Below are 24374 nucleotides of genomic sequence, written 5' to 3' on the forward strand. Positions count from 1 at the left end.
GCTTTTAAGGCCACAGTGTCCTCGGCAGCCCCAAGCCTTTTAGGTCAGAGAGCCACACTGGTATACGCAGCAAGGTCAATAAACTCCTGCTGGAGGGACATTTTGGAAACCCTCGTTTCAGGATTCAACAAGAACACATATTTCTCTTAAAAAAAAAACTTTCAAATGAATTCTTTTTGATGGCTGAGTAATATTTCATGGTGTATATGTACCACAGCTTCCTTATCCATTCATCTGCTGATGGGCATCTAGGTTGCTTCCACGTCCTGGCTATTATAAACAGTGCTGCGATGAACATTGGGGTGCACGTGTCTCTTTCAGATCTGGTTTCCTCAGTGTGTATGCCCAGAAGTGGGATTGCTGGGTCATATGGCAGTTCTATTTCCAGTTTTTTAAGGAATCTCCACACTGTTCTCCATAGTGGCTGTACTAGTTTGCATTACCATTTGAATCAGTCCTAATGAGATGGATGAAACTGGAGCCCATTATACAGAGTGAAGTAAGCCAGAAAGATAAAGAACATTACAGCATACTAACACATATATATGGAATTTAGAAAGATGGTAACGATAACCCTATATGCAAAACAGAAAAAGAGACACAGAAATACAGAACAGACTTTTGAACTCTGTGGGAGAAGGTGAGGGTGGGATATTTCAAAAGAACAGCATGTATACTATCTATGGTGAAACAGATCACCAGCCCAGGTGGGATGCATGAGACAAGTGCTCGGGCCTGGTGCACTGGGAAGACCCAGAGGAATCGGGTGGAGAGGGAGGTGGGAGGGGGGATCGGGATGGGGAATAAGTGTAAATCTATGGCTGATTCATATCAATGTATGACAAAACCCACTGAAATGTTGTGAAGTAATTAGCCTCCAACTAATAAAAAAATTAAAAAAAAAAAAAAACTTTCAGGTAACCAATCAGATTTTGTTTCTAGACAGGGCTGAAACAACCTTCTTCCTGAAGATGGTCAACAGTGAGTATAGATGTCCCCAGAATACGTTTAAAAGAAAAAAAATAAATCCCTCTGAGTGAGTTGATGTGTTTGAGGGGAATTTCTGTCACTATATAATGGAAACGACTTCCTTAGGGCAGATCAACCTCCTTCTCTCCAAGGACATTTAATTATATTTTCTGTTGAGTCCATCGACACAAACTTCTGAAGCCCACACTGCAAAACAGGAAGGCTAGATTTCTATAGATGCAGGGTCAATGCCACCTTGAGTGCTACGTTGTAAAGCCGGAAGGACCCTTAACAATCATCCAGTAGGTCTTGAACTTGCATGGGCAAGAAACAGGATGCTCCAGAGATCCTGACTGGGTCAAAATTATTTTCTCCTGACCACTATGGGAATTTCCAAATCCACACCTAGGTGTCACAACTACTGACTCAACCTAAGCACTGCTTAATAGGGAGGACAAGGAGGATGAACTGAAGTGGTTTGCCCAGAGTCATGTGGCAGGTGAATGTTAGGGCCAGGCCTGGACACCAAGTCCAGACTCTGTGGGTCTAGCTGTTCCACTGGATGAGGCTTATCACTGAAGAGGAGGAAGCTGTCAATGAACTGTCCCCAGACAGTGGCCTCAAAACTGCTGTAAGTGACCAGTGAAGAAAATGGCCAAGGTACAGAATAACAATCAGTTTTAAATATTCTTTAAAGAAGTGGAGGGGGAAAACGAACATACCCCCAAAGTAACAGTTGAAGAATCTGCTGTGATGTGATAGCCCCCTGGAGGTGAGAAGAGGGCTCCGTCCCCTCCACCTGACCCCTTGGCTGAACACTTTACACTTTCACCTCTGCTGACTGGCAGCCCAACACAGGCAGACACCCCCCAGGGGAACACCATGCAGCGCTGCAGACCTGCCAACTCTTCAGACAGGGACACCAGGAATCCTGACGTTGCATTTTAAAGGAACATACCCCTTGGGCTTGTGTTTAAGCACTGCCTTGGGGGGAAAACATCACTCCAGTGAAGCCTTCCACAAGGCTTCAGGCTCAACTGAAAAGGTAACGCCTCAAATGAGTAAGTTAGATATACCATAGAACACACAGTCACTTTTAAATTGGACCTTAAATTTACTTCAGTCCTGTATACATCTGCATTATTAAACTCCAGAGCAGAGTCTGCTCTGGATTTACTTCTGTTTTTTTTTTATTCTGTTACTTTTTGGGCTCTTCATCCCATTGTTTCACACAAAGTAGCTATTGCCAGGTTGTGACAAACACAAGGGAAGTGATCTGCCAAAAAGCTCTGATGAGAAATTGACTTGAAAAGTCAGCCTCCCAGGAGGCTGTCGCAGGTGTCAGAAAAGGGGGCCATGGAAGTTTAATAGAAGGGGAGCCCCCAGAAATCCACAATTGTAAATGTCTCCAGAAGGCTGTTAAACACAGGAGCCCCAAACAGAAAACTGCTCTTCCTGGGTGGTTTGCCTTTTCTCCAGAAAATGTGTAGAATATGCACCCAGATGACCAGGAGATGGGGGGAAGGAAATCTGTGAAGACCATGGACAGCATGTCTCATTATGTGAACAACAGCACGCAGCTCTTAATTGACTAAAAAGCCAAGGATGTTTGGTCTAAAGTCATTCACGCTCTGTCTCCTGTTACCTCTTGCCAAATAAATAAATAAATTCCAGAGATTATTTTTTACAAATTCTTTAGTTTGAAATCAATTCCACAAGTATGGCATAGGAAAAAAATCTACTGGACTGAGCATCAAAGTTATCTATATTCATTCTAGGATTAGCTCAGCTGCTAAGGGGCTGTGTGTCTTTGGCTAAATCTCTCAGCTTCTCTGATACATAGTTTCCTGACATACAAAACAAGGAGGTTAAGATGATTTCTTACTGTTTTAATACAATATATTGCTTCTCCTCTTTCTTTCCTGAGAAATAAATATGGATAAACAGTTTATATGATTTCAAATTAGATTTAAAAATAAATCCATGGTGTATCACCTCACACCAGTCAGAATAGCCATCACCAAAAAATCTACAAACAGTAAATACTGTGGAGGATGTGGAGAAAAGGGAACCCTCCTACACTGTTGGTGGCAATGCAAACTGACACAGCCCTTATGGAGAACAGCATGGAGATTTCTCAAAAAGAATAGAAGTACATCTACCATGTGACCCAGCAGCCCCACTACTGGGCCTATGCCCCGAGAAAGCCATAATTTAAAGAGACACATCTACCCCAATGTTCACAGCAGCACTGTTTACAATAGCCAGGACATGGAAGCAACCTAGATGTTCACCGACAGATGAATGGATAAAGATGTTGTGGTATGTATACACAGTGGAATATTACTGAGCCATAAAAAAAGAACGAATCTGAGTCCATTCTAGTGAGGTGGATGACCCTAGAGCCTGTTATACAAAGTGAAGTAAGTCAGAGAGAAACAAATACAGTGTACTAACGCCTATGGAAGTGAATTTAGAAAAACAGCATTATTGATGAACCTCCTTGCAGGGAAGGAATGGAGCTGCAGATGTAGAGAAGGGGCTTGTGGACACAGTGGCGGAAGGAGACAGTGGGATGAATGGAGAAAGCAGCATCAACCTGTCCACACTATCAGGCGTCAGATGGACAGCTGCCGAGGAGCGGCTGTGGAGCTCACAGGGCCCAGTCTGGTTCCCAGTGGCGACTTGGAGGGATGGCAATGTGGAGGGAAGGAAGGTGCCAGAGGGAGAGGATGGACGTCTAATTATGGCTGACTCACGTTGCTTATGGCAGAAACCAACACAACATTGCAAAAGTTAAAACACAAAAAGCAAGCAAAAAATAAACCCGTGGTAGAAGTTACACTCTCATCGTGTCTGAAAACGGGGAACTAGGATCCCATCAATTGCACCAGTACTACCAGGGATCCCATTTAAGACGCAAGTCACAGCCATCCTGCTGTTTCTAGAAGTTTCCTTGAAATCAAAGATTCGGGCAGTACCTCCTCGGACTCCTTTAAATGGGTAGAAAAACGCCACAAGCAGGTTCATCAGGACGGCCAGGTTGAATGAAATGCTACTCCAGAAAGACATGTTGCGGGCGCACCAGTACAGGACGGGCTGGGCTGTGAAAACAAAGAGGGAACCCCATGAGGTTCGAGACTGCGAGCCAGAACGCCGGGCATTCCACAGGCCCCTGCTCCCGCTCTGCCCCTACAAGCCCACTTTTGTTCCCAGTTTTCACCAAACATTAAAAATGGTCACTTGTTTTCAAGCTGACTCATAAGCTCAGAACGACATCAGATGGGTTTGTTTCTGCTGGGAGTCCTTACTGGAACAGAAGAGGAATTGGGGGACAAGGAAGAGAAGAAAGGGGAAAAGCTGGAGCATCTAAAACCCTGCATGCCCCCGTCAGCAGCATCAGTTATGGAATCCGGGGGGTTATCCAGGGTTCACGTGCCAAGTCCTCAGTTCCCCCTGGGGCCCTGGGACTGGAGGAGATGCCCAAGGAGACTGGAGAATTCAATGAGCCTTTGAGAAGTGGGGGGTACTGGTGGGGGGGGCACACACAGCATTCAGAATCAGCCCAGCTGGGCCCCAGGCTAGGAATGTTACCACTTCCACACTCCTTCCCTGCTTGAAATTCTTCACCGACTCACTGATGCCTGAAAGCAAGACAATAGCCCCTTTCCCACCACCAAGTCATCCACCATTTTCCTGAAGAGGAACCAGAAATAGGAGCTCTGCCTGGATGGTCAGCAGCCAAGCTCCATTTCCAAAGGCTACAGTAGAGAAAGGATGGGGCCCCAAAGCCCTCTCAAAGGGCAGGAGACCCTTGACGTAGTTATTGTTCAGTTGCTCAGTCAAGTCCGACTCCTTGTGACCCCTTGGATGGCAGCATGCCAGGCCTCCATGTCCCTCACTATTTTCCAAAGTTTGCCCAAACCCATGTCCATTGAGCTGGTGATACCATCCAACCATTTCATCCTCTGTTGTCCCCTTCTCCTCTTGCCCTCAGTCTTTCCCAGTATCAGGCTCTTTTCCAGTGAGTCGGCTCTTCGCATCAGGTGGCCAAAGTATTGGAGCTTCAGTATCAGTCCTTCCAATGAATATTCAGGGTTAACTTCCTTTAGGATGGACTGGTTGGATCTCCTTGCTGTCCAAGGGACTCTCAGGAGTCTTCTCCAACACCCCAGTTTGAAAGCATCAGGTCTCAGGCAGTGCTGCCACCCTACCCCACTGTTACTCACAGGTGAGACCACACTGGCTGCATCTCAGCTGAGGGCAAGCCAGTGGCCACACTGTGTGTACGGTGCTTCCTTTTCCTCTGAATTCTTCGGTGGTACCTCACACTTAGGAAGATGCTTAAGAAGAGCTATGGGGGGAATAATTTCCATCTCCACGCCAGAGGCAAAGTTTCCAGAAGACAGGCTCCTTCAACATAATTCTCCTCTAAAGCGAAGTGTGGAGTAGGTGAAAATGGGTGTCTAACGTGTTATTTCTCTTTCCCAATGAAGTCACCGTTTCACTCTAGGACAGCAGCCAGTGACAAATCCGATGACTCTATAACGATGCCTATAGCAGTAACCAAGCCTTCACAAGCTTCTAGCCAAAAGAAAGTTATGGCGCAATTACACAGAGCCTTGGATAATTTAATAACTGCTCATTTTCATGCTCGCACTTGGTAAGAGGCCATGTTTCCAAACCGCTGAGTTTTGGAGCTATAAGCAGCATCTGGTTTAACATCTCTCATTTGATAAATGAGGGAAACTGAGGCCCAGCCGAGGATAGAAGCTTTGGCAATCTCATCCCCTCATCTCAGAGACCCCTGGGCTCAATGACAAGGACACAGTTAAGGGGCTCATGTCACCACTTAGCAGAGGAGCCGACCAGTAATCAGTCAACCTGATTTCCCGGAGTTTGTTTTATTTTATAAGCTATTAATAATTGCTGAAGCCAATTGAAGATGAGAAACCACTTGCTCTGGAGACAATAACTGTTGGTGTTTTTTTCTGGGATTGAAGCCCATTCCTGATCTGAATATGAAAACTCTGAACAGCATAGAAGAAACAATGGCAAGGATGGCCAAGGGCTGACTGATGGGAACATGGGAATTTACAACATCCTCCCCCCACCAGTGTGTGGGTAACAGACTAACAAGAAGTGAAAAGCTAAAAAGGCAGGAAATGGCAGAAATCAGTGAGGGGTAAGCAAGGATTCTCTTCAGGGGGAGCTCTCAACCCAAACCAAGTGTAAGAATAGCCATTGCTTGATGCTTTAACATGACTCTAATAAACGCTCCTCAACTCTGGCATATAGTTCCCAAACCTGACTTTTATAAGGCTAACACTGTACCTAAATTGTGGTGTCACTCTGAATATGAACAAATACTCAACCCTTTAAGTCAACTGGGTATCCACACAGGTGCAAGAAGACAGGGTACTATGATCCCAGAAGGGCAGGCGATTTAAGTAACTGCACCCAGGGCATCTCCTGCTAACCCTCTTATCCTAGTTTATTTTCTTTTTAAGGAACTGGGGCTTGCTGAAGACATAGACTCCATGTGCATATAGAGCAATGGAACTTCCCACTCTATTCCAATGAATGTAAAAACCATGAGGGTGAAGGACAGGGAAGCCTGGTATGTTGTAGTCCACGGGGTCACAAAGAGTGGATGGAGGATGTGAATGCACACAAGAGTGTGTGTGTGTGTGTGTGTGTCTATTGAGTAAAGCAGGGAAGAGGGTTTCAAGAGAATATAGGAACTAAGTATCTTAATACTTGCAGAAGAAAAGATGAAGCAACATGTGTCTCAGACACACCTCCGTGTGTATCTGAGCCCCAGCTACAGATTCTCCAAGGCATAGATGATTCCCGGTCACACTTTCAGGAAAAGGTAAAGCACCTTCATAAACAAGCCAGAGAACTCTTTTCTGCAGATGCATCAGAAGAGAAATAAGCTACTTAGAGGGGAAAATGTATTTCATTTTAATTGCACTTCTAATGAGTACATTTCTCCTCTTCCTAAATATGCAAATCATGTTTAATTCAGTTATTACTTTCAATTTTTCTCTTACCAGCAGAGCTATGAAGCCAATTAAAATCTCTCAGTTGACAACCGTAGCTGTGTTTAAGCTTCACTGAAACAAAAACTGCTTTTGAAACAAAGACAGACCAAGTAAGAGAAGGTATTAGCTACAAAGCAATAGAAAACTTGGAATGATGAGTTGGCCATTCCTTGATCAACCAATCCATCATGCAGTCCTAATTCCCCACTTTTTAGGTGAGGGCCTAGAAGAGGTTTAGTCACCTGCCCAGGTCACAAAGCCAGTGGGTGATGGAAGGAGAACCAATCCAGAGATCCCCACCTCTTGCAGCTAAGGTCTTCCTACTCTGCCAGGCTGAAGACAATATCTCAGAAAGAGGGATGACAAGGTCTCTCACCTCATCATAAAAGGTGCAAATCTTTCTTTTAATTCATAAGCCCCCTGGAGAGCCTATTACCTACTGGATAACACAATTCAGAGAGAATGAATAAATCTGACCAGTCTTAGCATCAGTACTTAGTAAACCTATATATTAGAAAGGGTAAACTCATTTTTTTTAATTCATGTGTTTAAGGTTGCGTGGAGTCTTCGTTGCTGCACATGGGCTTTCTCTAGTTGTGGCAAGTGGGCACTACTCTTTGTGGTGGCTTCTCTTGTTGCAGATCACAGGCTCTGGGCACTCAAGTTTTAGTACTTGTGGCACGTGGGCTCAGAAGCTGTGGCCTGCAGGCTCTAGAGCGCAGACTCAGTAGCTGTGGCACGTGGGCGTAGTTGCTCCCCACATGTGGAATCTTCCCAGACCAGGGATCAAACCCATGTCCCCTGCATTGGCAGATAGATTCCTACCCACCACACCACCAGGAAAGTCCAAAACCACCGTTTTAATAACTATCATGGAGGTCTGGATGAAGCAAACCATGAATTCAGGATCATCTTCTAAAGTGGGCATCATGGACTATTTCAAAGAAGAGCAAAATCAACAAAGAGGAGGAAGTTCCCTTCTACTGACCGCCATAGCCGAGAAGACAAGAATACACACAGGTCTCTGTCTACCTTTTTGGGTATCTTTCTTATCTGACCACATGAGCACGGTGCTGTGAGGGTGCTCAACACGACTCAGGATGCTTGAGCTACAGCAGCCTGGATGGAGCCCATGGTGGCTTTGGGGACCAATGATAGTGGGGCCACCTGTCCATAAGGCATTCTGAGGTCCACACCGTGGAGGACACACATGCTGTTCTCTTAAAGGTGAGCTAGGCACCTCGCGTGGGGCTGGGTGACAACTGGGTTGGTTCAGCAAAACATATGACAATGCTTTAAAGTGCTGGTCGATGAGGTGTCCCTTAGAAATGAGAGAGAAAGGAGTAGGGGTGGGGCGAGACCAGCGCCTGGCAGGCAGCCTGCTTGCACAACGCCTTCTGCCACTAACCGATTCCAGCCAGGCAGGGAGCGGAGCGGAGCGGAGCAGGGGCAGCAGGAAACGAGGCAGGTCTTCGCAGGCTCAGGCCGGTGAGGGAGGAAGAGGACCAGAGCACCCAGAGCCTGACCTCCAGCCCAGCTTCCCCTCCCGCAGCCCCGCCCCTCAGCAGGAGCTGGAGTGATCACACGGGCAGCTGGAATCCAGGGTTTCAAATACAAACCCGAGCTCCTGACTAACGACAGGAATGCAGCAGCATCCTTTTTAAACTGGTCACAACAGCTGGTGCCCAGCGTACTGTCGGCAGTGAAGGATCACATTAAAACCCTAATGAAAACTGGATGCAGAGAAGCCCGCCAGGGCAGCCCTGTGAAGGGTTTTAGAAGAGGAAATGTAGCCAGCCTGGCTGGGCCCTGCAATGGGATTCACTGGTGAGCAATGACGCATCTTCTGTGGCCAGTGATTCCACTGCCTGTAAAATGACCCTAGGGTCTACAGTCCAAACTGCCCTATAAAAGGGGGAAGACCAGTGTCTTCCGAGCAGGTGGGCTGGTCAACAAGCTCTCAACCTCCTGCTCAAATGTGCCATCCTGTGAGCAGCAGGCCTGTCTGTTCTCCATCCCTTTAATTTTCTCCATCAAAATAGGAGCATTTTAAGTCCTTTTGGGAGCTCTCCAGTCGAATCAGTTCAAAGGCGGCCGGAAGGAAGACTTTATAGAGCCTCCTGGAGGCTGGCTCCCATTCACCAGCTCCCAAGGTGCCTCGGTCGTCCTGGTGGTCAGAGGGGGACAGAATCCTGAACCCCACCAGCTCTGCTCCTCCGGGGAGGTCCACACACTCTCCATCAAACCCCAGCGTGCAAGACCCCCAGAACCACACAATTCCACAGCACCTGGAGGCACGGACCCACCTCTGAGCTTCTTCTGCCAATTCATCTCGTTGAAGAGGTCCTCGGACCGCAGGAAGAAGTCGTTGATCTTGCTGCCCTGCTCGTCCCTCTCTGTGGTATAGTATATCCGTAGTTTTGATTCTTTGGTTAGGAATTCACATATACTGGGCACGGGGAAGACAATCTGCTCCATGGTTCGGTCTAATCTGACAATCTAGGGTGAAAAAATGGAGAGGGTCAAAAACCCTTTACTAAGGACTTGGCACAGGCCACAGGCTCAGCATTCAGCCTGGATTTTTTCTTTTTTATCCATACCACATGGCATGTGGGATCTTAGTTCCCTGACCAGGGACTGAAACCACACCCCCTGCACTGGAAGATTGGATGCTTAACCACTGGACCACCAGGGAAGTCCCACCTCAGAATTAAAGATCAAGCATAACACAGACCTGACCTGGAGTCTTCTTGGATTTTGTTAACTCCCAGACTGGGCTGTATCTCTTAGATTTATGCATAAAACCGTTTCGGTAAGTCAAAATATTTTTCTAACCTCAGACCCATGAATTATACTGTGATGAAGTTTTATCTGGAACAATTCAAAATGTGTTCTGTGTACAGATTCATATGAGGCTTGGGGCTGCAGATGTCCAACAGAACTTTCTGGAATGATGGAAACGGGAATGATGAAATGATGCCGCAACTGTGTGTCTGCCCCTTTGAAACCAGAGTCCCTACTCACATACGGGCACTAAGGACCAGCACAGCTGGTCCTGTGGCTGGCACAGCTGAGGACTGGAGCTTGGTATTTAATTTTATTTAATTTTAATGTAAACAGCCAAACACAGCTAGCGGTGATCCTATTGTACCATGTAGTGCTAGGCCACGGTACAAATCTCACCTAAGAGCCTTTCTCAGATTGCAAAGGTGGGTTCTTTTCCCTAGATAGGAACTCAAAAAGGAGATCTTCGGTTTTCACAGATGCAATGACCTCCGACCTCTGACCTGTCAGAGCATCTAACATGTGTGATGCATGAAACAATAGGCTCTTTTAATACTGGTATCACGCTCATTGTTCTTTTAACTAGCTTTGCTGATTCCTGGGGTGGACACTTCACAGATATTCCCCGTGCCGTTCCTAGACAGGTTCAGGCCCCAGAGAGTTGTTTGGGGAGAGACTGTTCAAATTTTTCAACAATGCCTTGAGTCATAGTCCTGGGGCTGGGGTGCAGAGATTTCAAAGGGATTCGGGCGCAGTACCAGAGGGGCAAGGCCTCCCTGTGTCCGTCCTCCCCGGGGGCTGGACAAGCCAGGTGAGGCCCAGCCACGCCCTCCCTGAGAAGTTCTGGTTCCCAGTCTCCCAGTGCTTTTGTCTTCCCAGCACAGCAGGAGAGATGACTCAGGTCAAGCTGCAGTGGGAAACTCTGAAACGAGGCAGGTTCCCACAGCCCGGCCTCCCTGAATCCTCAGAGATGTCGTCTGGAGACCAGGGGTTTCCAAATCAAACTAGAGATCATGTTACCAAGTCTGGTGCATAAGCCAATCTCATTAACTGGGATTGGGGGGGCGGGGTGGGTGTTGGTAACGCGGGTGCATACACCGTCCGCAGTCCCCCACGGCCATCCTGCTTTACAGCATCAGGGGGGCTCCGAGTCAGCCCCCCTTACACGGAAAGAACACGAGCTGAGAAGATCTGTGCTCAGGAGACAATGGAGAAACAGCAGGTCTCCTGGCAAGAACAGGTACTCAGATCTCAGGGCGACCTGCACGTGGGACCAGAGCGATGGGATGCGGGTCTGTGGGAGCCTGGGAGTGACAGCTCTCTCTGTCCTGCAAGACTGGAAGGAATGAGCAGCTGCCCAGGAACAGGATTTCAAGAGCTCAGGGGGCCCTGCCTGGCCATTTCTCTCCATTACTCAAGATCGATTCATGCCTCTCTTTCAGTCAATGTACAGTTGGGAATCAAAATCTATCCCAGCCCTTCTCCACCTCTAACAGAGCGGGTGACCTTGTTAACACCTCTGCACCTGATCGAACGTCAGTTGGCTCCCTGGTGAACCAAGGAGCTCAACCATTTCCAAGGTTCTTTCCCGTCTGACATTTCACACTGCAAATACCTGAAGCTTGTCTCGTAAGGGCTCCAGAGAACAAACTTCTGGTCATGAACAATCAATTGAGATTACGTGCTCATGCACACTGTCATGGTCAACCGATTGGTGAAATGACACATTTTATGAGGACAGCCCAGAGACCCCAGACAGCGGGTAAGATTATCCTCTAACACGTCTCTATCCTGCGAGTCTCATATGGCCCAAAGGAGTCTGCTAGTCTTTCAAAATCCTTGCTCTGACACTGATACTGTATTTGTGCATCTCCTCATTAGCTGATCAGGACACACCATCTCTTACAGCCTGAAGCCTGCAGGCGCAGGTCTGGGCTCTCTTGGGCCCCAGGAGACAATGCAAGGAACATTAAAAACACCCATGGGCTCTGGGGTCAGCCAGACATGGATGAAAATGTCAGCCCTGACATTGAGAACTGGACCTCTCTCTGAGTGATGCAACCTCTGAGTCCTTTCTCAGTGCTGTCCCATCTGCAGAACGGAGATTATTTCTTTTCTTGTGTGTGTGTGTGGGTGTTTGTTTTCAAGTGCAGATCTGGTTGTATTACTACTCCTCGGTGGAGTTCTGAGGGTAAAGTCCAGACTCCTCCCGGCAATGCTGCACACGGTCCTGCAGGACCTGGGGCTGTCTGTCTTTCCTCTCTTATCCACTGTTTTCTCACTCCTGCTCACTAAGGCCCACCTCCTCACCTTCACCTCCCACCTCGGGGCCTGTCAAGCACTAGCCTCTGGGCTGTGCCCCTTCATTCCATCCTTCGGAAGGTCTGCACTCAGGTAACTGTTCAGAACAGGCCACCCTGACCACCACAACCCACAGCAGGTCCCTCTGCGGTACCGTCTCATGATACCTTCTGGTCGTCCTCACGCCCTTGTCCGAATTCACAGCGAGTCTCCTTGTGTGGCCTGGTTCGGTGTCTGCCTCCCCACTACCTTGGGTGTCACTGGCTTTGAGCATTGAGTGCAGGCCCTGGGGCACTGTAGCTGCCCACCACCTGTTTACCACTCAGACCAATGACCGCATGCCAGCCCCAGCCCAGGGCGCCCACTGCGGAGGCCCTCGACGCAAGCCTGGGTCCCAAGTGTACCCGGCCTTTACCTCTATCTGGGCCGTGTGCTTGGCATAAAACTCCAGAGCTTCGTCTCCATCCACCTGGCCGCCGGGTTTCAGCATGGTCTGAAGCTCTTTGTTATGTCGAGCCAACTAGAAGACAAGTGCAGACAACAGGGGAGTCAGTTCTGTTTGCAACAGCAACACACAGCTGCTTTCTAGCTCTGGGTAGAAAAGATGCATGGGAATAAGCAGCAAGCTGGAGGGCGAAGGGGGGGCCCCCTGCACCCCATTGAGGCTCGCTCTGCACAGCAGCTATTTTGGGAGCCTGGCAGAGTGGCATGGAGAGCGCATGTCCACTTAAGGCCCACTTTGCCCTGGTTTCCTTGGCCAGGCAGGAGGGAGGTGGGGTTTTCTATCCAACCCTACAGAGCCTCCTTTTGGAATGCCCTGAAACTTCACAGGGGCTACATTATCATTTTTTTTGAAGCTTAAATCATTTAATTATCAGTATGTACTTGCTCACTAAGATTGAGTAAGCTGATCTGGGCATACAATTTTTTTTTAAACTTTAAACTTTTGATTTTGTATTGGGGTATAGCCGGTTAAGCGGCAAAGGGTCTCAGCTACATATATACATGTATCCATTCTCCCCTAAATCCCCCACCCATCCAGGCTGCCACATAACACTGAGCAGGGTTCCAAGGGCCATACGGTAGGTACTTGTTCGTTATCTATTTTAAACATAGCAGTGTGCACGTGACCCTCCCAAACTCCCAAGGGCTAAATTCCAGAAATGGAGGAGACAAGGAACACGGACTTATCAACCTCCAGCCCAATCGCATCATTGTTTTCTATCAAACGCCTCCACCTAAGAGAGGTGGAAGGGACCAGAGCTCCCGGCTGCCCACACACCTCAGCCTGCTCCAAGCACGTCAACCTCCAGAAAGAGGAAGTGTCTTCAGAAGCCCAGCCACTTGGGAAGCAAGTTACGAAACAGGGCATTCTGGTGCCAGGGTAGGAAGTATTACTCCATCCCCCGAAAGGCAAACAAAGACAAGGCAGAGTGACAAGTTCCCAAAGATTTCCAAGTGCGATAGGCCAGGCAGCTGAGGTTTCTTTCTTGAGACGGTTAAGACAGACTCATCAATATTTATGAAAAGACTAGGACTCCTTTCAAGTGTCTGGAGACACAGTCATAAACTATCCAAATGTCACGGCTCAGTGGGAATGCTTTTAAGAAATGTGGGGGTTTCCAAGGACATGACCCTGAGGGAACGGAACACTGGAAGCGGCCTGGACCTCACACTCGGGGTCAGGTGGCTGGCCGTACCCGTGAGCCACGTTACCACGCGCTCAACCTCGGGCTGAGTCCTTGCAGGAAAAGCAAGTGTGAGGGCGCATGCGTGGAATGCTGGCCCTGACTGCCAGGCGGGGGGCCTGGGAGGGGGCGCACCTGATGAGCCAGGATGTAGATGTTGTGCCCCACGTTCCTGGGGGAGGCGGCCCCCTCCTCGCCATTCTCACCATCCTCGAACTCCACTTCACCTTGCATGTAGGCTTTCTTGATCACTTCCACCTGCAAGAAGGGCCACGGCACAGAGCCCCTGTCTCAGGAAGACCCACACAGGACGGGCAAGGACAGCACACACACGGGGCCTCCCCTCCTGGGATGGACACAGCCCACCAGGCTCAGTACACTTTTCCTCCAGGTGTGGACACAGCCTGAGAATCCTTCTTAACACAATCACAGGCAGCCATGCCCATCAGCCTCCACTGACAGGAGGTTCATTCTCCCTAAACCTGTGGCTGATCTATGACTGTCTACCTTTTTTTTTTAACTTTTAATTTTTGTATTGGGGCATAGCCAATAAATGGGCTTCTCTGATAGCTCAGTTGGTAAAGAATCCTTCTGCAGTAATGCAGGGAACCCAGTTCGATTCTTGGGTTGGGAAGATCCACTGGAGAAAGGATAAGCTACCCACTCCAGTATCCTCGGGCTTCCCTTGTGGCTCAGCTGGTAAAGAATCCGCCTGCAATGTGGGGGACCTGGATTCGATCCCTGGGTTGGGAAGATCCTCTGGAGAAGGGAAAGGCTACCCACTCCAGTATTCTGGCCTAGAAAATTCCACGGACTGTGTAGTCCATAGGGTCACAAAGAGTCAGACACGACTGAGCGACTTTCACTTTTTTTTCATAGTCAATAAACAATGTTGTGATAGGTTCAGGTGGACAGAGAAGGGATTCAGCCATATATATACATGTATCCATTCTCCCCCAAACTCCCTTCCCTCCCAGGCTGCCCCATAACATTCAACAGAGTTCCCTGTTATGACCTTCTACTTTAGAAAGGGATGGTGGCTAAAAAAAAAATGCACCCAAACAATAACATGATACAAATGAAGGCTAGAAGCCAGTCTTGTCCTATCTCTTCATCTCCTCCTGTCATCTCTCCCCATCCCGTACCTTTGCCATTTCAGGAAAAACAGAAAAGAAAACCATTCGCCTTTAGGAACAGCTGATGAAACTATTTTCTGGCTTCAAATATTTCCCTGTCCCTCGCAGCCTACACCAAATGAAGAAAAGATCTTTAACAGATGACATCTACCAGCACTTTCTATGCTCTGAGCACTATGCTTAGTATCTTCATTCTTTCAGAAACATGAAGGCTCATCAACGTTTTATGAGGTGTCAAAGATTCCCCTTGATTATGGATGAGGAAGCAGACTCAGAGAGGCAAAGGGGCGTGCCAAAATTCACACGAGAGCTGAGCTTTGACCTTGATCTTCTCACGCCCAGAGCATGCTTCCCAGGGCATCTGGGTGCCAGCTTTCCTGCTCCCACCTGCTGGCCTCAGCTCCCTGTGAGGGGGTAGGGTTGGTTCTGCCCCTTTCTCAGTTCCTCCCAGGAACCCAGTACGACGCTCTGGACAAAACAGGGCCCAGTCAACGTTTATTAGGTGAACCTATCAAGAATCAATCATTCAGAGAATAAGAACACAACGCCTTCAACCCTTAATTTGCACTAAAAATTGATCACTTTCTTTCACGACTCAGAAGACATTTCCGCCTCCTGCATCGCCACGAGGACAATACTGTGAATTACTTCTCACTGTCCGAGACCCAGCACACAGAGGGCCACACATTTCTGCACTGACACCAGGTCAGGCCCTGGAAACAACTGTGGCGACAACACCCTCACTCCCTGAGCTTGTCTTCCTGTCGGTTCTTTAAAAACAAACCGAACAGACAACGTGTCACACAGGACATGAGAGCCTGAATGCACAACATGTAAGCGTGCACACACATATGTGCACACGTGCTCCCAACATTAGGGTATCTCTGCTGCACACCTTCTCAGAATTGCGTTTGTTCCCGGAAGCCTTTGACTCTGCCCTGCGATTTGGGAATGAAGCTGTTCAGCCACAAGGGGGCGACCTGGAAGCTGGTGGCACCCAGAGGGGCTGCCACGTCCCCCTCCAGGATGCAGTGTGTTCTGGACTGATGGGAACTGGAGTGGGGTCCTGCCCAGTCATCCGTCCCCACTCGGGAGTGATGGATCCCAGTCTCCCCAACCCCCAGCTCCAGTTACATAAGCCCTTACGTAAACTGGGAGAGGACTTCCGTCTCAGGCTGAGAACTCACTCCTGGCCTCAGAGATCAAAGTGCTGGGCTCGCTGTGAACTTTATTTAAAGGGACACATAAAGGGACTTCAGCCGGCCCCAGGCACACACTGGGTCACCGGGCGGCAGGGAAGTTTTCGTGCCCTCGTTTAGGTCTGCCAGTTACAGTTTATTTGCGTGGGAAAAAGTCCAAATAGAGAATTCTGTCCTCAGTTCGGTTCAGCATCTCTGCCAGTTGCTGTCTCGCAGTCTACAGCCCTGACTGCCGGTCTGGAAGTCACAGCCAGCTGTTAACATCACCCCCCAAAATAAACAAGTGTGCTTTCTTTTCTACAAGACCCAAAACACCAGCACCGCCCTCCTGCCCCACCCCCACCCCGCAAAAAAACAGAAAAACAACACTATTCTGTTGCCCAGATTCTCGATACCAAGAAGAGATATGAATTCCTGATCCCTGGACAAAGCCATAGCAGAGAGCAGCCGTGAATAAGCGCGATCCAAAAGAGCTGACCGCGGGCGGGCACCGCGCACACGGCTCTGCAGGAACCATCTGCTTAGACTCCTGAGTAACCCTCTGGACCAGCTAATACCATCCTCTTCCTTTCAGGGAAGTGGCGCTGAGAGAGTCACCAAGGTGACCCAGAGAAGGGCAGAGCTGTGCATGTGAACTCCAGGCTCCCACGCACCCCCTGGTGCCGCCTTCCCCGAGGAGAACAGCCTGGGGAGGCTCTCCCTGGGGGCTGTGCTGAAGGCAGAGGCCCCCTACTCCATACAGGGGTGACCTCCCTGCCCCGGCCAGTGGCCCGAATCAAATGTTCTCTTTGTGCTTCTGATTGCTGGCATCATGAAGAAAGCTCCAGGAAGTAGATACTCTGCTCTGGCACCCACGAAGCCCTGCTGCTGCTCCGTGCCACGGCCAGGGGCTCAGTCGTCCGACTCACCAGTTCCTTGGGCCTCATGTTATAGAGGATCCTCTCGGCATTCTCACTGTCATGCCTGCTCTCCATGATGGCCAGGAGCAACTTGGATGCGTTGTTCTAATCAGAGACACAAACGGAGGAAGAAATGAGCAGGAGTTGCTAGGGGGTGGCTGGCCTGAACCACGGGTGATCGGGAGCTGCATCCTGACAAATGTTCTACTCCCTGGGAGGGCGTGGGTCCCGCGCTGGGTTGGCCCAAAAGTTCATTTGGGGTTTTCCATAAGAGAGTACAGTCAAACCCAAACAAACTTTTTGGCCAACCCGATACATCGAAAACCATCTGCACCAGACTGAGAAGGTGCCACTTCCAACCCCCAAAACACGTCCACAGGAACAGATGATGGTCCAAGAGGCACCTGTTTGTTTGGGTACAGTTTACACTTACTGTCACTTGTCCAACTCCTAGTGGACACGGGACAGTTAAACAAGGGAGCTTGGTGGATACACTGGGACCCTGATGATGACAGTGGTCAGGAAGCCCCTGAGACATAGATCCAGATGCCTTCAGGGGCAGGGGTTGGTTATCAACACTGCGATTCAGACTTGCAGGTCAGAGAAGGCTGACAAGGTAATTTCTCCCTGACCAAAGGGAGAAGGAAATGGCAACCCACTCCAGTATTCTTGCCTGGAGAATTCCATGGACAGAGGAGCCTGGCGGGCTATGGTCCATGGGATCACAAATAACACGACTGAGTGACTAATACTTATACCTCCCTGACCTAAAGTAGCACTATCAGCTCTCATAGCCCCTAATATTATCATGAGAGTACAGCTAATGCCAGTTAACAAAAGGGACCCAAGGGATCACCGTACACATATGAAACCATCATTTCCCACTATGTTCAAAGTTTTCACATAACCACTCCCTGCATGTCTCAGCTTTTAGGTTCTAGGACTACGATAATCCACATGCTTCTTTGTGTATTGGACTCAAAGGCTGTTGTTTTCGTGAGAGGGGGCAGTATTTTTTTTTTTTTTTCCTTCTCCCCAAGCACAGATCACAGCAGTTCCATTGGGTCATTATGCCATCAAAAGATGGCTTTTCACAGAGCAAAAATGTCTCTAATAACCTTCAGGTTACTGAACTAGCTGAAAACACCACTGAAATGCTGATGAGGAGCACCTGAAAGTCTCAGTTTATTTCAGGCACTCCTCTTAGATATCCTGATAAATGGTAGCCAGGGATATGAGCCTGAATGAGGCGATCCTTTGACAATAGGATTTGTCAAAGGAGTTAAAAATAGCCCAAAGAAACAAATCCACTTAAACCATAGACCCAAACTATCTATTAGCGTGGACTCTCGGTTTGAAACAGTAAAATAAAATAAAAATAACTGGGTGATTCCTGTGGGCTTCCGTGTTACCACCTTCCCTAACGACCTTTCCTCTGGCACCACTGATGCCATAAATAGAGATTGGCTTTTCAGCTAAACCCTGTAGGTCCCAGGCTCTCCCATGACAGTGACAAAGCGCCCGGTGCTCCATGCGGGGGTGAGACGGAGGGCAGATCTCAACCTGTCCCAACACGGGAACAGTTAAAAAGGAAATGTGCTCAGGGAGGCTAACATTTCAAAACACACTTTAGACACCAGGCTGGGCTGCAAGTCCAATTCTCAAAAGTGAAACTTTGCACTCAGAGAATCTTCGGAACCCCTAAGACAGGAGTGAGGGTTTTTTTTGTTCTTTTGTTTTTACTTTATTTTCAATTAATTTTCTCATACATTCAAAAAATCAACATCAGGAGGAGTCCATCAGCTTCTCAAATATTCAACAAGCTAGCTTGTAAACCCAGTGGCTTAAGCATCTTGAAGCAACTGCTTTCACTCCGTAAAACTACTTGGGTTTCAGAGGGAGTGAGCATGCCAAAGGTGCTTCTACATCAGTCATCTGCTTGTACAGGATGCAAAGAAACTCATCAGAGGCCGGGAGGCGCAATACTGGCCAGTTTAACTTTCCTTACGTTAACCCAGCAATGATGACCCTCCCTTCTGCTCTATCAACCATGAAACAGAAAAAGATGTTCCCTAATACTATCAACATACAGCATTTTTTTTTTTTTGGTCCTCAATAGTTTTAGTGGTACTATTCTTCAACTGGCCCTTTTCCTCAATGGGGGGAGGGGGAATAAGAGAGCACAGAGGGAATGGAGTTTCCACTGTTTCTCTGTCTGAACCTTTCAGAATCAGGTTGTTAGTTCTCGGAGTCTGTTTGAATTTGCCTCTTAGCTTTGGGTGGTGAGTTCCCATTCCATGTGACCTGTGAGTTGAAAAACTGATATCCTCTCCCAAGACCTTATTTGGAAGGGAAAAACCAAAGTTCTGCCTTTTACTCAGAACTTGCAATGTGGATCATTCATTCAGTGTAAAACAACTGTCTTCAGGATTGAGTTTCACAGCAGTGACCACGTCAGGTCACATGCACAGGCAACACACAACAAAGTTTCCAAATGCTACTGCTTTTTTTGCTTTCAATTCCTACTTGCCTTCAGTTCTAACACAAGGTCCATCCTCTTCTTTCCCAGAGGGTTGATGTCATTGAGGATCAGGGCCGTGATGATGTCAATGCCATTGGATTCATGGGTGGCTATGCAGTTCTGAGAAAAGAGGCACAGGCAGACATTGCCACAAACGCTGGTCATAGATCAGACGTCAAAGGCCAACAGGCTGAACTGCTATTTCAACACACGGTTTGCCACTCCCAGTCATGTCTCTAGGGGAGGGCAGCAAATTTTCCGTGAGAAAGTGGTAAAAATAAAAGACAGATGAAAATCTCTAGTTTCAGAATTAACAGTAAACAGTAGGAAAGTCCCCATGCACTGTAACTGATAAATTGGCCGCATCTAATCCAAACAGCGCAGTGGGCTTTTGTTCTTAAGGGAAAATATGGTGTGTGACTGATTCTGGGTTCTGAGCACCGGTTTCCCCTTGAAAGGTGTGTTCCATTCTCTCTACATCACTCAGTTTTCGTACCGCACACTTTTGCTTCAGGCTCGAGCTTAGAAAGCAAGTTTTAATTCACGTAATATCAGAATTAATCACCTTCCCCCAGGTAAGATCCCCATTTGCAGCAGAATTCATACCAGTATGCTCCTTTGTACAGACCTCAGTTTGGCAGAAAAGCCAACTTGAGGTTATAAGGAAATTCACTTAGATGTCAGATAAAACCTCTCCCCCCAAGCCTGTTATAATTTTTTTGTTTGTTTGTTTCTTTTCACTTTAACTCAGAATATACCATCTGTCTCATCAGGATACCTAGAGAGGAAAGTGAATCTAACAAAATGTTAGCCTCATAATCATGGACAACTATGGTCAGATTCTCAATATACAGTGAGTGGTCCCTCTCGTAAGCCAGGCTTCTCTTCTGAGCCAAGGTTCTGGCTTTGGTTCCCAAGTAACATGGCATGTCATACCTGCCCTGGCCACTGGGTTTATCATGGGCTATTTTAAGCACTGGCCTACCCCCTCCAACTAGGACACAGCTCGAATTTGAGTTAAAAACCATCCTCATTCTAGCATTAGTGCAAAACCTCACAAAATCTATAAGATGTCATGGGTAAGCAATGACTCTATTCAAGAAACTACTGGATTCCACTCCAAAAATATACTTCTTGAGAGGCACCACTGGATCTTGGGCTTCCCTGGTGGCTCAGTGGTAAAGAATCCACCTGCCAATGCAGGAGACATGGGTTCAATCCCTGATCCAGGAAGATCCCACATGCTGCGGGGCAACTGGGCCCATGTGCCACGACTGCTGAGCCTACGCTCCACGATGAGAGAAGCCGCTGCAATGAGCAGCCTGTGTGCTGCAACTAGAGGAGCCCCCACTTGCAGCACCCAGAGAAAGGCCCTTGCAGCGACGAAGACCCAGCACAACCAAAGATAAACAAATAAATAAACAGAAATTATTTTTAAAAAAGACTAACGGGTCTTTCTCTTCTCTGAATGTCAACCGTATGTTTTTTTTCATATTATTTTCAAACGGTCTCATGTCCAGGAAGGCTCTTCTCTCTGGTTAAGTTGAAACCTCCTTCCGTGAGGTGGTCCCTTTTTGCGTCTTCCCTAATATTTGAAATAGAGCCCAATCTTTCGGTCTTATTCATTTACCTCCAACTTTATCACGTATTCCCAGCAAAGTGAAGAGCTGGGCCATTCAAACCAAATCAAGCTGGGCATAGACCAGGATGCTCGCTAATACCTGTGATTAGGTCATGTCCTGAAACATAATAAAGCCCACTGGCTCCTTCCTCACTGCTGGACAGAGGCCTCTGGTTCTCCTGACTCCCAAGGTCTACAGCCAGATGCTATATGACTTCTGAACTAGTCCATGTCAACAAGGCTTCAAAATGATACACCTTTTTTTTCCCCCACTCCCTCAAAGAAAAATGGAATTACCTGGTTCTCATGGCAAGGTCCTTGACAGTATTCGGTCAGGCTTTCCAGGGTTTGGTTGATGAGGGCCACGTTCTTTTCGTTGATATAGAGTCCCAGAAGACCAAGACCCCCGGTGGTGCTTCCACAAATACAGTCCAGAAACTGCAGCGTCTCACACACCAAATTGTAGTTGGTCTTGTTGTTTTGGCAACGGAGGAAGTTCTGCAATTGGGGAGTCCCCAGGTTTGGGGAGCAGAGGCAAAGAGAGAGGGACACGGTCATTCAGCCTGCCATTTTGATCATGTGCAGTCGGTTGGGGCACAGGATTGAGTTGGTTAGAAGAGTCAGCCCCCACAATGGTCAGCCATGGACTTGGCCTTGGCAACAGCTATGAACACTGGGCTTTTGTAAGGGATGCAGTGGAGAAGAGCTCCTCTTTGACAACCCACTTCAGACTCCGAGACCCTTGACTCTCATTTCTCTCCTTCCCGCTCCAGCCCACCTCCCCACCCACCACATGTTAAGTTCAGAGTCTCCTGACATTTCCAAGGACAGTGGTTTTATTGAAAAGATGATGGTGTGGTCTGGTTGCTGAATGCTCACCGCGTGGGACTGAGGGTAAATCATCGCAGCACAAAGTGTCAGAGGAGGGCTTACGCCCACCGCCATGGTGGGGATCTGGATTACCTTGTTGGGTCACTTCCATTATTAAAGGAAGGAACAAAAGTGAATAAATGTGTGTATGCTTGTATGCACGTGCCCAAGTATGTATTCTCAAGGTAAACTTACAACGTTAACACAAGTTTTAAGAGCAGATACTTTCTCAACGAAGTAAACCAAGGCACATTCAACCACCTCATAATACAGTGTCTATTTTCATGCAGAGATTTTTTTTTTTTGGTCATAGACTCCAGTAATCTTCTTAAAAAGAAGTGAAGATTAACTACAAATACTTTTGAGCACAGTTATAAAAGTTACATATGTTTGCTGGAGAAAATCAGAAAATTATCTTTTTGGATTATCTTCCTAAAAAGATAATTAAAAGATAAAATGAATGTAACTTTTGATCCGGTAATTCCACTTCTATTACTATTCACAAAGTACATATTGGATGTTCCCTACAGCACTGTTTGGGACAGAGAAGAACTGCAAACAACCGGAAGGCTCATCAGCTTGGACACAAATTATAGCTCATCAACATTCTGTACTGTTACAAGTTGGAGACACTGAGGCAGGTCTGTATGTATCAATGTGGAAAGATCTCTAGGATATACTGTTGAGTTAAGAAAACAAAAAGGGCAAATAGCAGATTAACAGGGATCCAATGCTCCCATATAAATATACAGGAAAAGGACAGGAAGGATTCAGGTCAAAACAATGTGGGTATGGGAAGAGGGACCTTTTTTTTTTGTTTTTTTTTTTTAAAAAAAAAAACAAAAAAAACAAAAACCTGAACACTTATTTTCATTCAAACCTTCATAGAAAGAATATATTCATATATTCCTTGTATAATTAAAACATTTATAAAAGCACAGATTAAAAGCTGGTAATCAAGTTTAATGCTTGACTTGTCAATGAGCTAACCAGCCCTCACTGTCACTCCAACCCCAAGTTAAGCTCAGTCCCTTATGCTTAAGCGTTTCTGACGAGTCTAAAAATTGAGCCATCATTCCAGTCCGGGTGGGAGGTGGGGGAAGGACAGATGTTTGAGGACCACGTGCGCTTGCATGGGACTACTTTTCTAAGGACCATAGGAAGCCAGAGGAGGGTTCCACAGCCATTCTGGCTCCAGTCCCTCAAAGAAGATTCTACCTGTCTGTCAACAGCCCAGCTGAACCCCATTCCATGCAATGGTGGGGTGGAGGAATATTCAGGAAGAGGATAGGGGAGGACCAGACTGTCCTGGGCTCAAATGCACAGCATGGCTCTTGAGGTCCAATTTCGTCCCCATCTCCTATGTCATCATTCCTGCCATGCCCCTACCTCTGCTCAGGGACATCATCTCTCCCGCCATGCCCTTCTCTGTCTGGGAACAATGAACTTCTTTCTGCTCTTTAAGCACCCTTCATTCTCTCATCTCTGGGGCTTCAGCTGCACTATATATTTCCTCTGTCTGTCACTCTTTCCCTGTCTCCACTCTGATTAACTTCTCTTCCTTCAGGATGGGGTCTCAAGTTACTTCTTCCAGGAAGCCCTCCATCCTGACTCCAATCAGATCGGAGTACCAGCACTGGCAACAGATCACTAGCAGAGGGACTGGCTCGGGCCAGGGTCTTCACAAACACTGGCTGAGTATCTGAATTAAGTTGAATGAGTGGAAGAAAGAGGACTCGGGGAATCATCAAGGCTGACATGCTTCAAACTCCCCAGGAAGGACAGTGAGCAGCCCTTTCTTGAAAGCCTTTCCTATTTCTCATGATCTTTATAGCATGTCCACCCAGAATTTCTCCCTCCTAATTCACATCCACTTTCTCTTATTCCCTACAGAGTTTTTTTTTTTTTTTTTTGCTGTGCCACTTGCTAAAGGCCCATGGGAACTCCTTCCATGCTTAAGGAATACAGTTTACCCTTAGCACATACCACTCACCCCACCTTGCCTAGGCTAGAAAAATCCTGTTATTTTTGTGGTCTTCCTTGGAGTGCCAGGGACCAAGTCAGGATGGGAAGATGAAGGAAATCAAAGACTTTAAGTCTGGGCTTAAACAGACCTCAGTGGACAGAAATCAGGATCTGCATTCCTTAACCCAGATCAAAGGCAAAGCCAGCCTCTCAGGGGAAGGTTCAAAAGCAATGGAAAAGTGATTCAAAAACAGTCCTTCCCATCAAGGTTCTTGCTACTGTGAACAAAGCTTGCTTAAGGCAGCAACTGCCCATTTGGCAAAGTCAAGTTCGGTGGCTTTATCTCTACTGAAATATTTATAAACAGGAGAGTT

General features: G+C 47.5%; 1 protein-coding gene across 7 annotated transcripts in view; it reads right to left on the reverse strand.

Annotated features, from left to right (window-relative positions):
• Nucleotides 1–24374, reverse strand: part of ITPR1 (inositol 1,4,5-trisphosphate receptor type 1) — a 345839-nt gene that overhangs the window by 50381 nt on the left and 271084 nt on the right. For all 7 annotated transcript variants that reach the window (XM_043885522.1, XM_043885521.1, XM_043885519.1 and 4 more), the window contains 7 exons: nucleotides 21463–21663; nucleotides 19554–19664; nucleotides 17033–17128; nucleotides 13925–14047; nucleotides 12517–12621; nucleotides 9323–9515; nucleotides 3951–4073 (listed from right to left, as the gene is read on the reverse strand). In XM_043885522.1, the coding sequence (XP_043741457.1) occupies nucleotides 3951–4073; nucleotides 9323–9515; nucleotides 12517–12621; nucleotides 13925–14047; nucleotides 17033–17128; nucleotides 19554–19664; nucleotides 21463–21663 (952 nt within the window). The remainder of the gene's footprint in view (nucleotides 1–3950; nucleotides 4074–9322; nucleotides 9516–12516; nucleotides 12622–13924; nucleotides 14048–17032; nucleotides 17129–19553; nucleotides 19665–21462; nucleotides 21664–24374) is intronic.

The sequence above is a fragment of the Cervus elaphus genome, chromosome 24, assembly GCF_910594005.1.
Source record: "Cervus elaphus chromosome 24, mCerEla1.1, whole genome shotgun sequence".
Taxonomy (NCBI): Eukaryota; Metazoa; Chordata; class Mammalia; order Artiodactyla; family Cervidae; genus Cervus; species Cervus elaphus.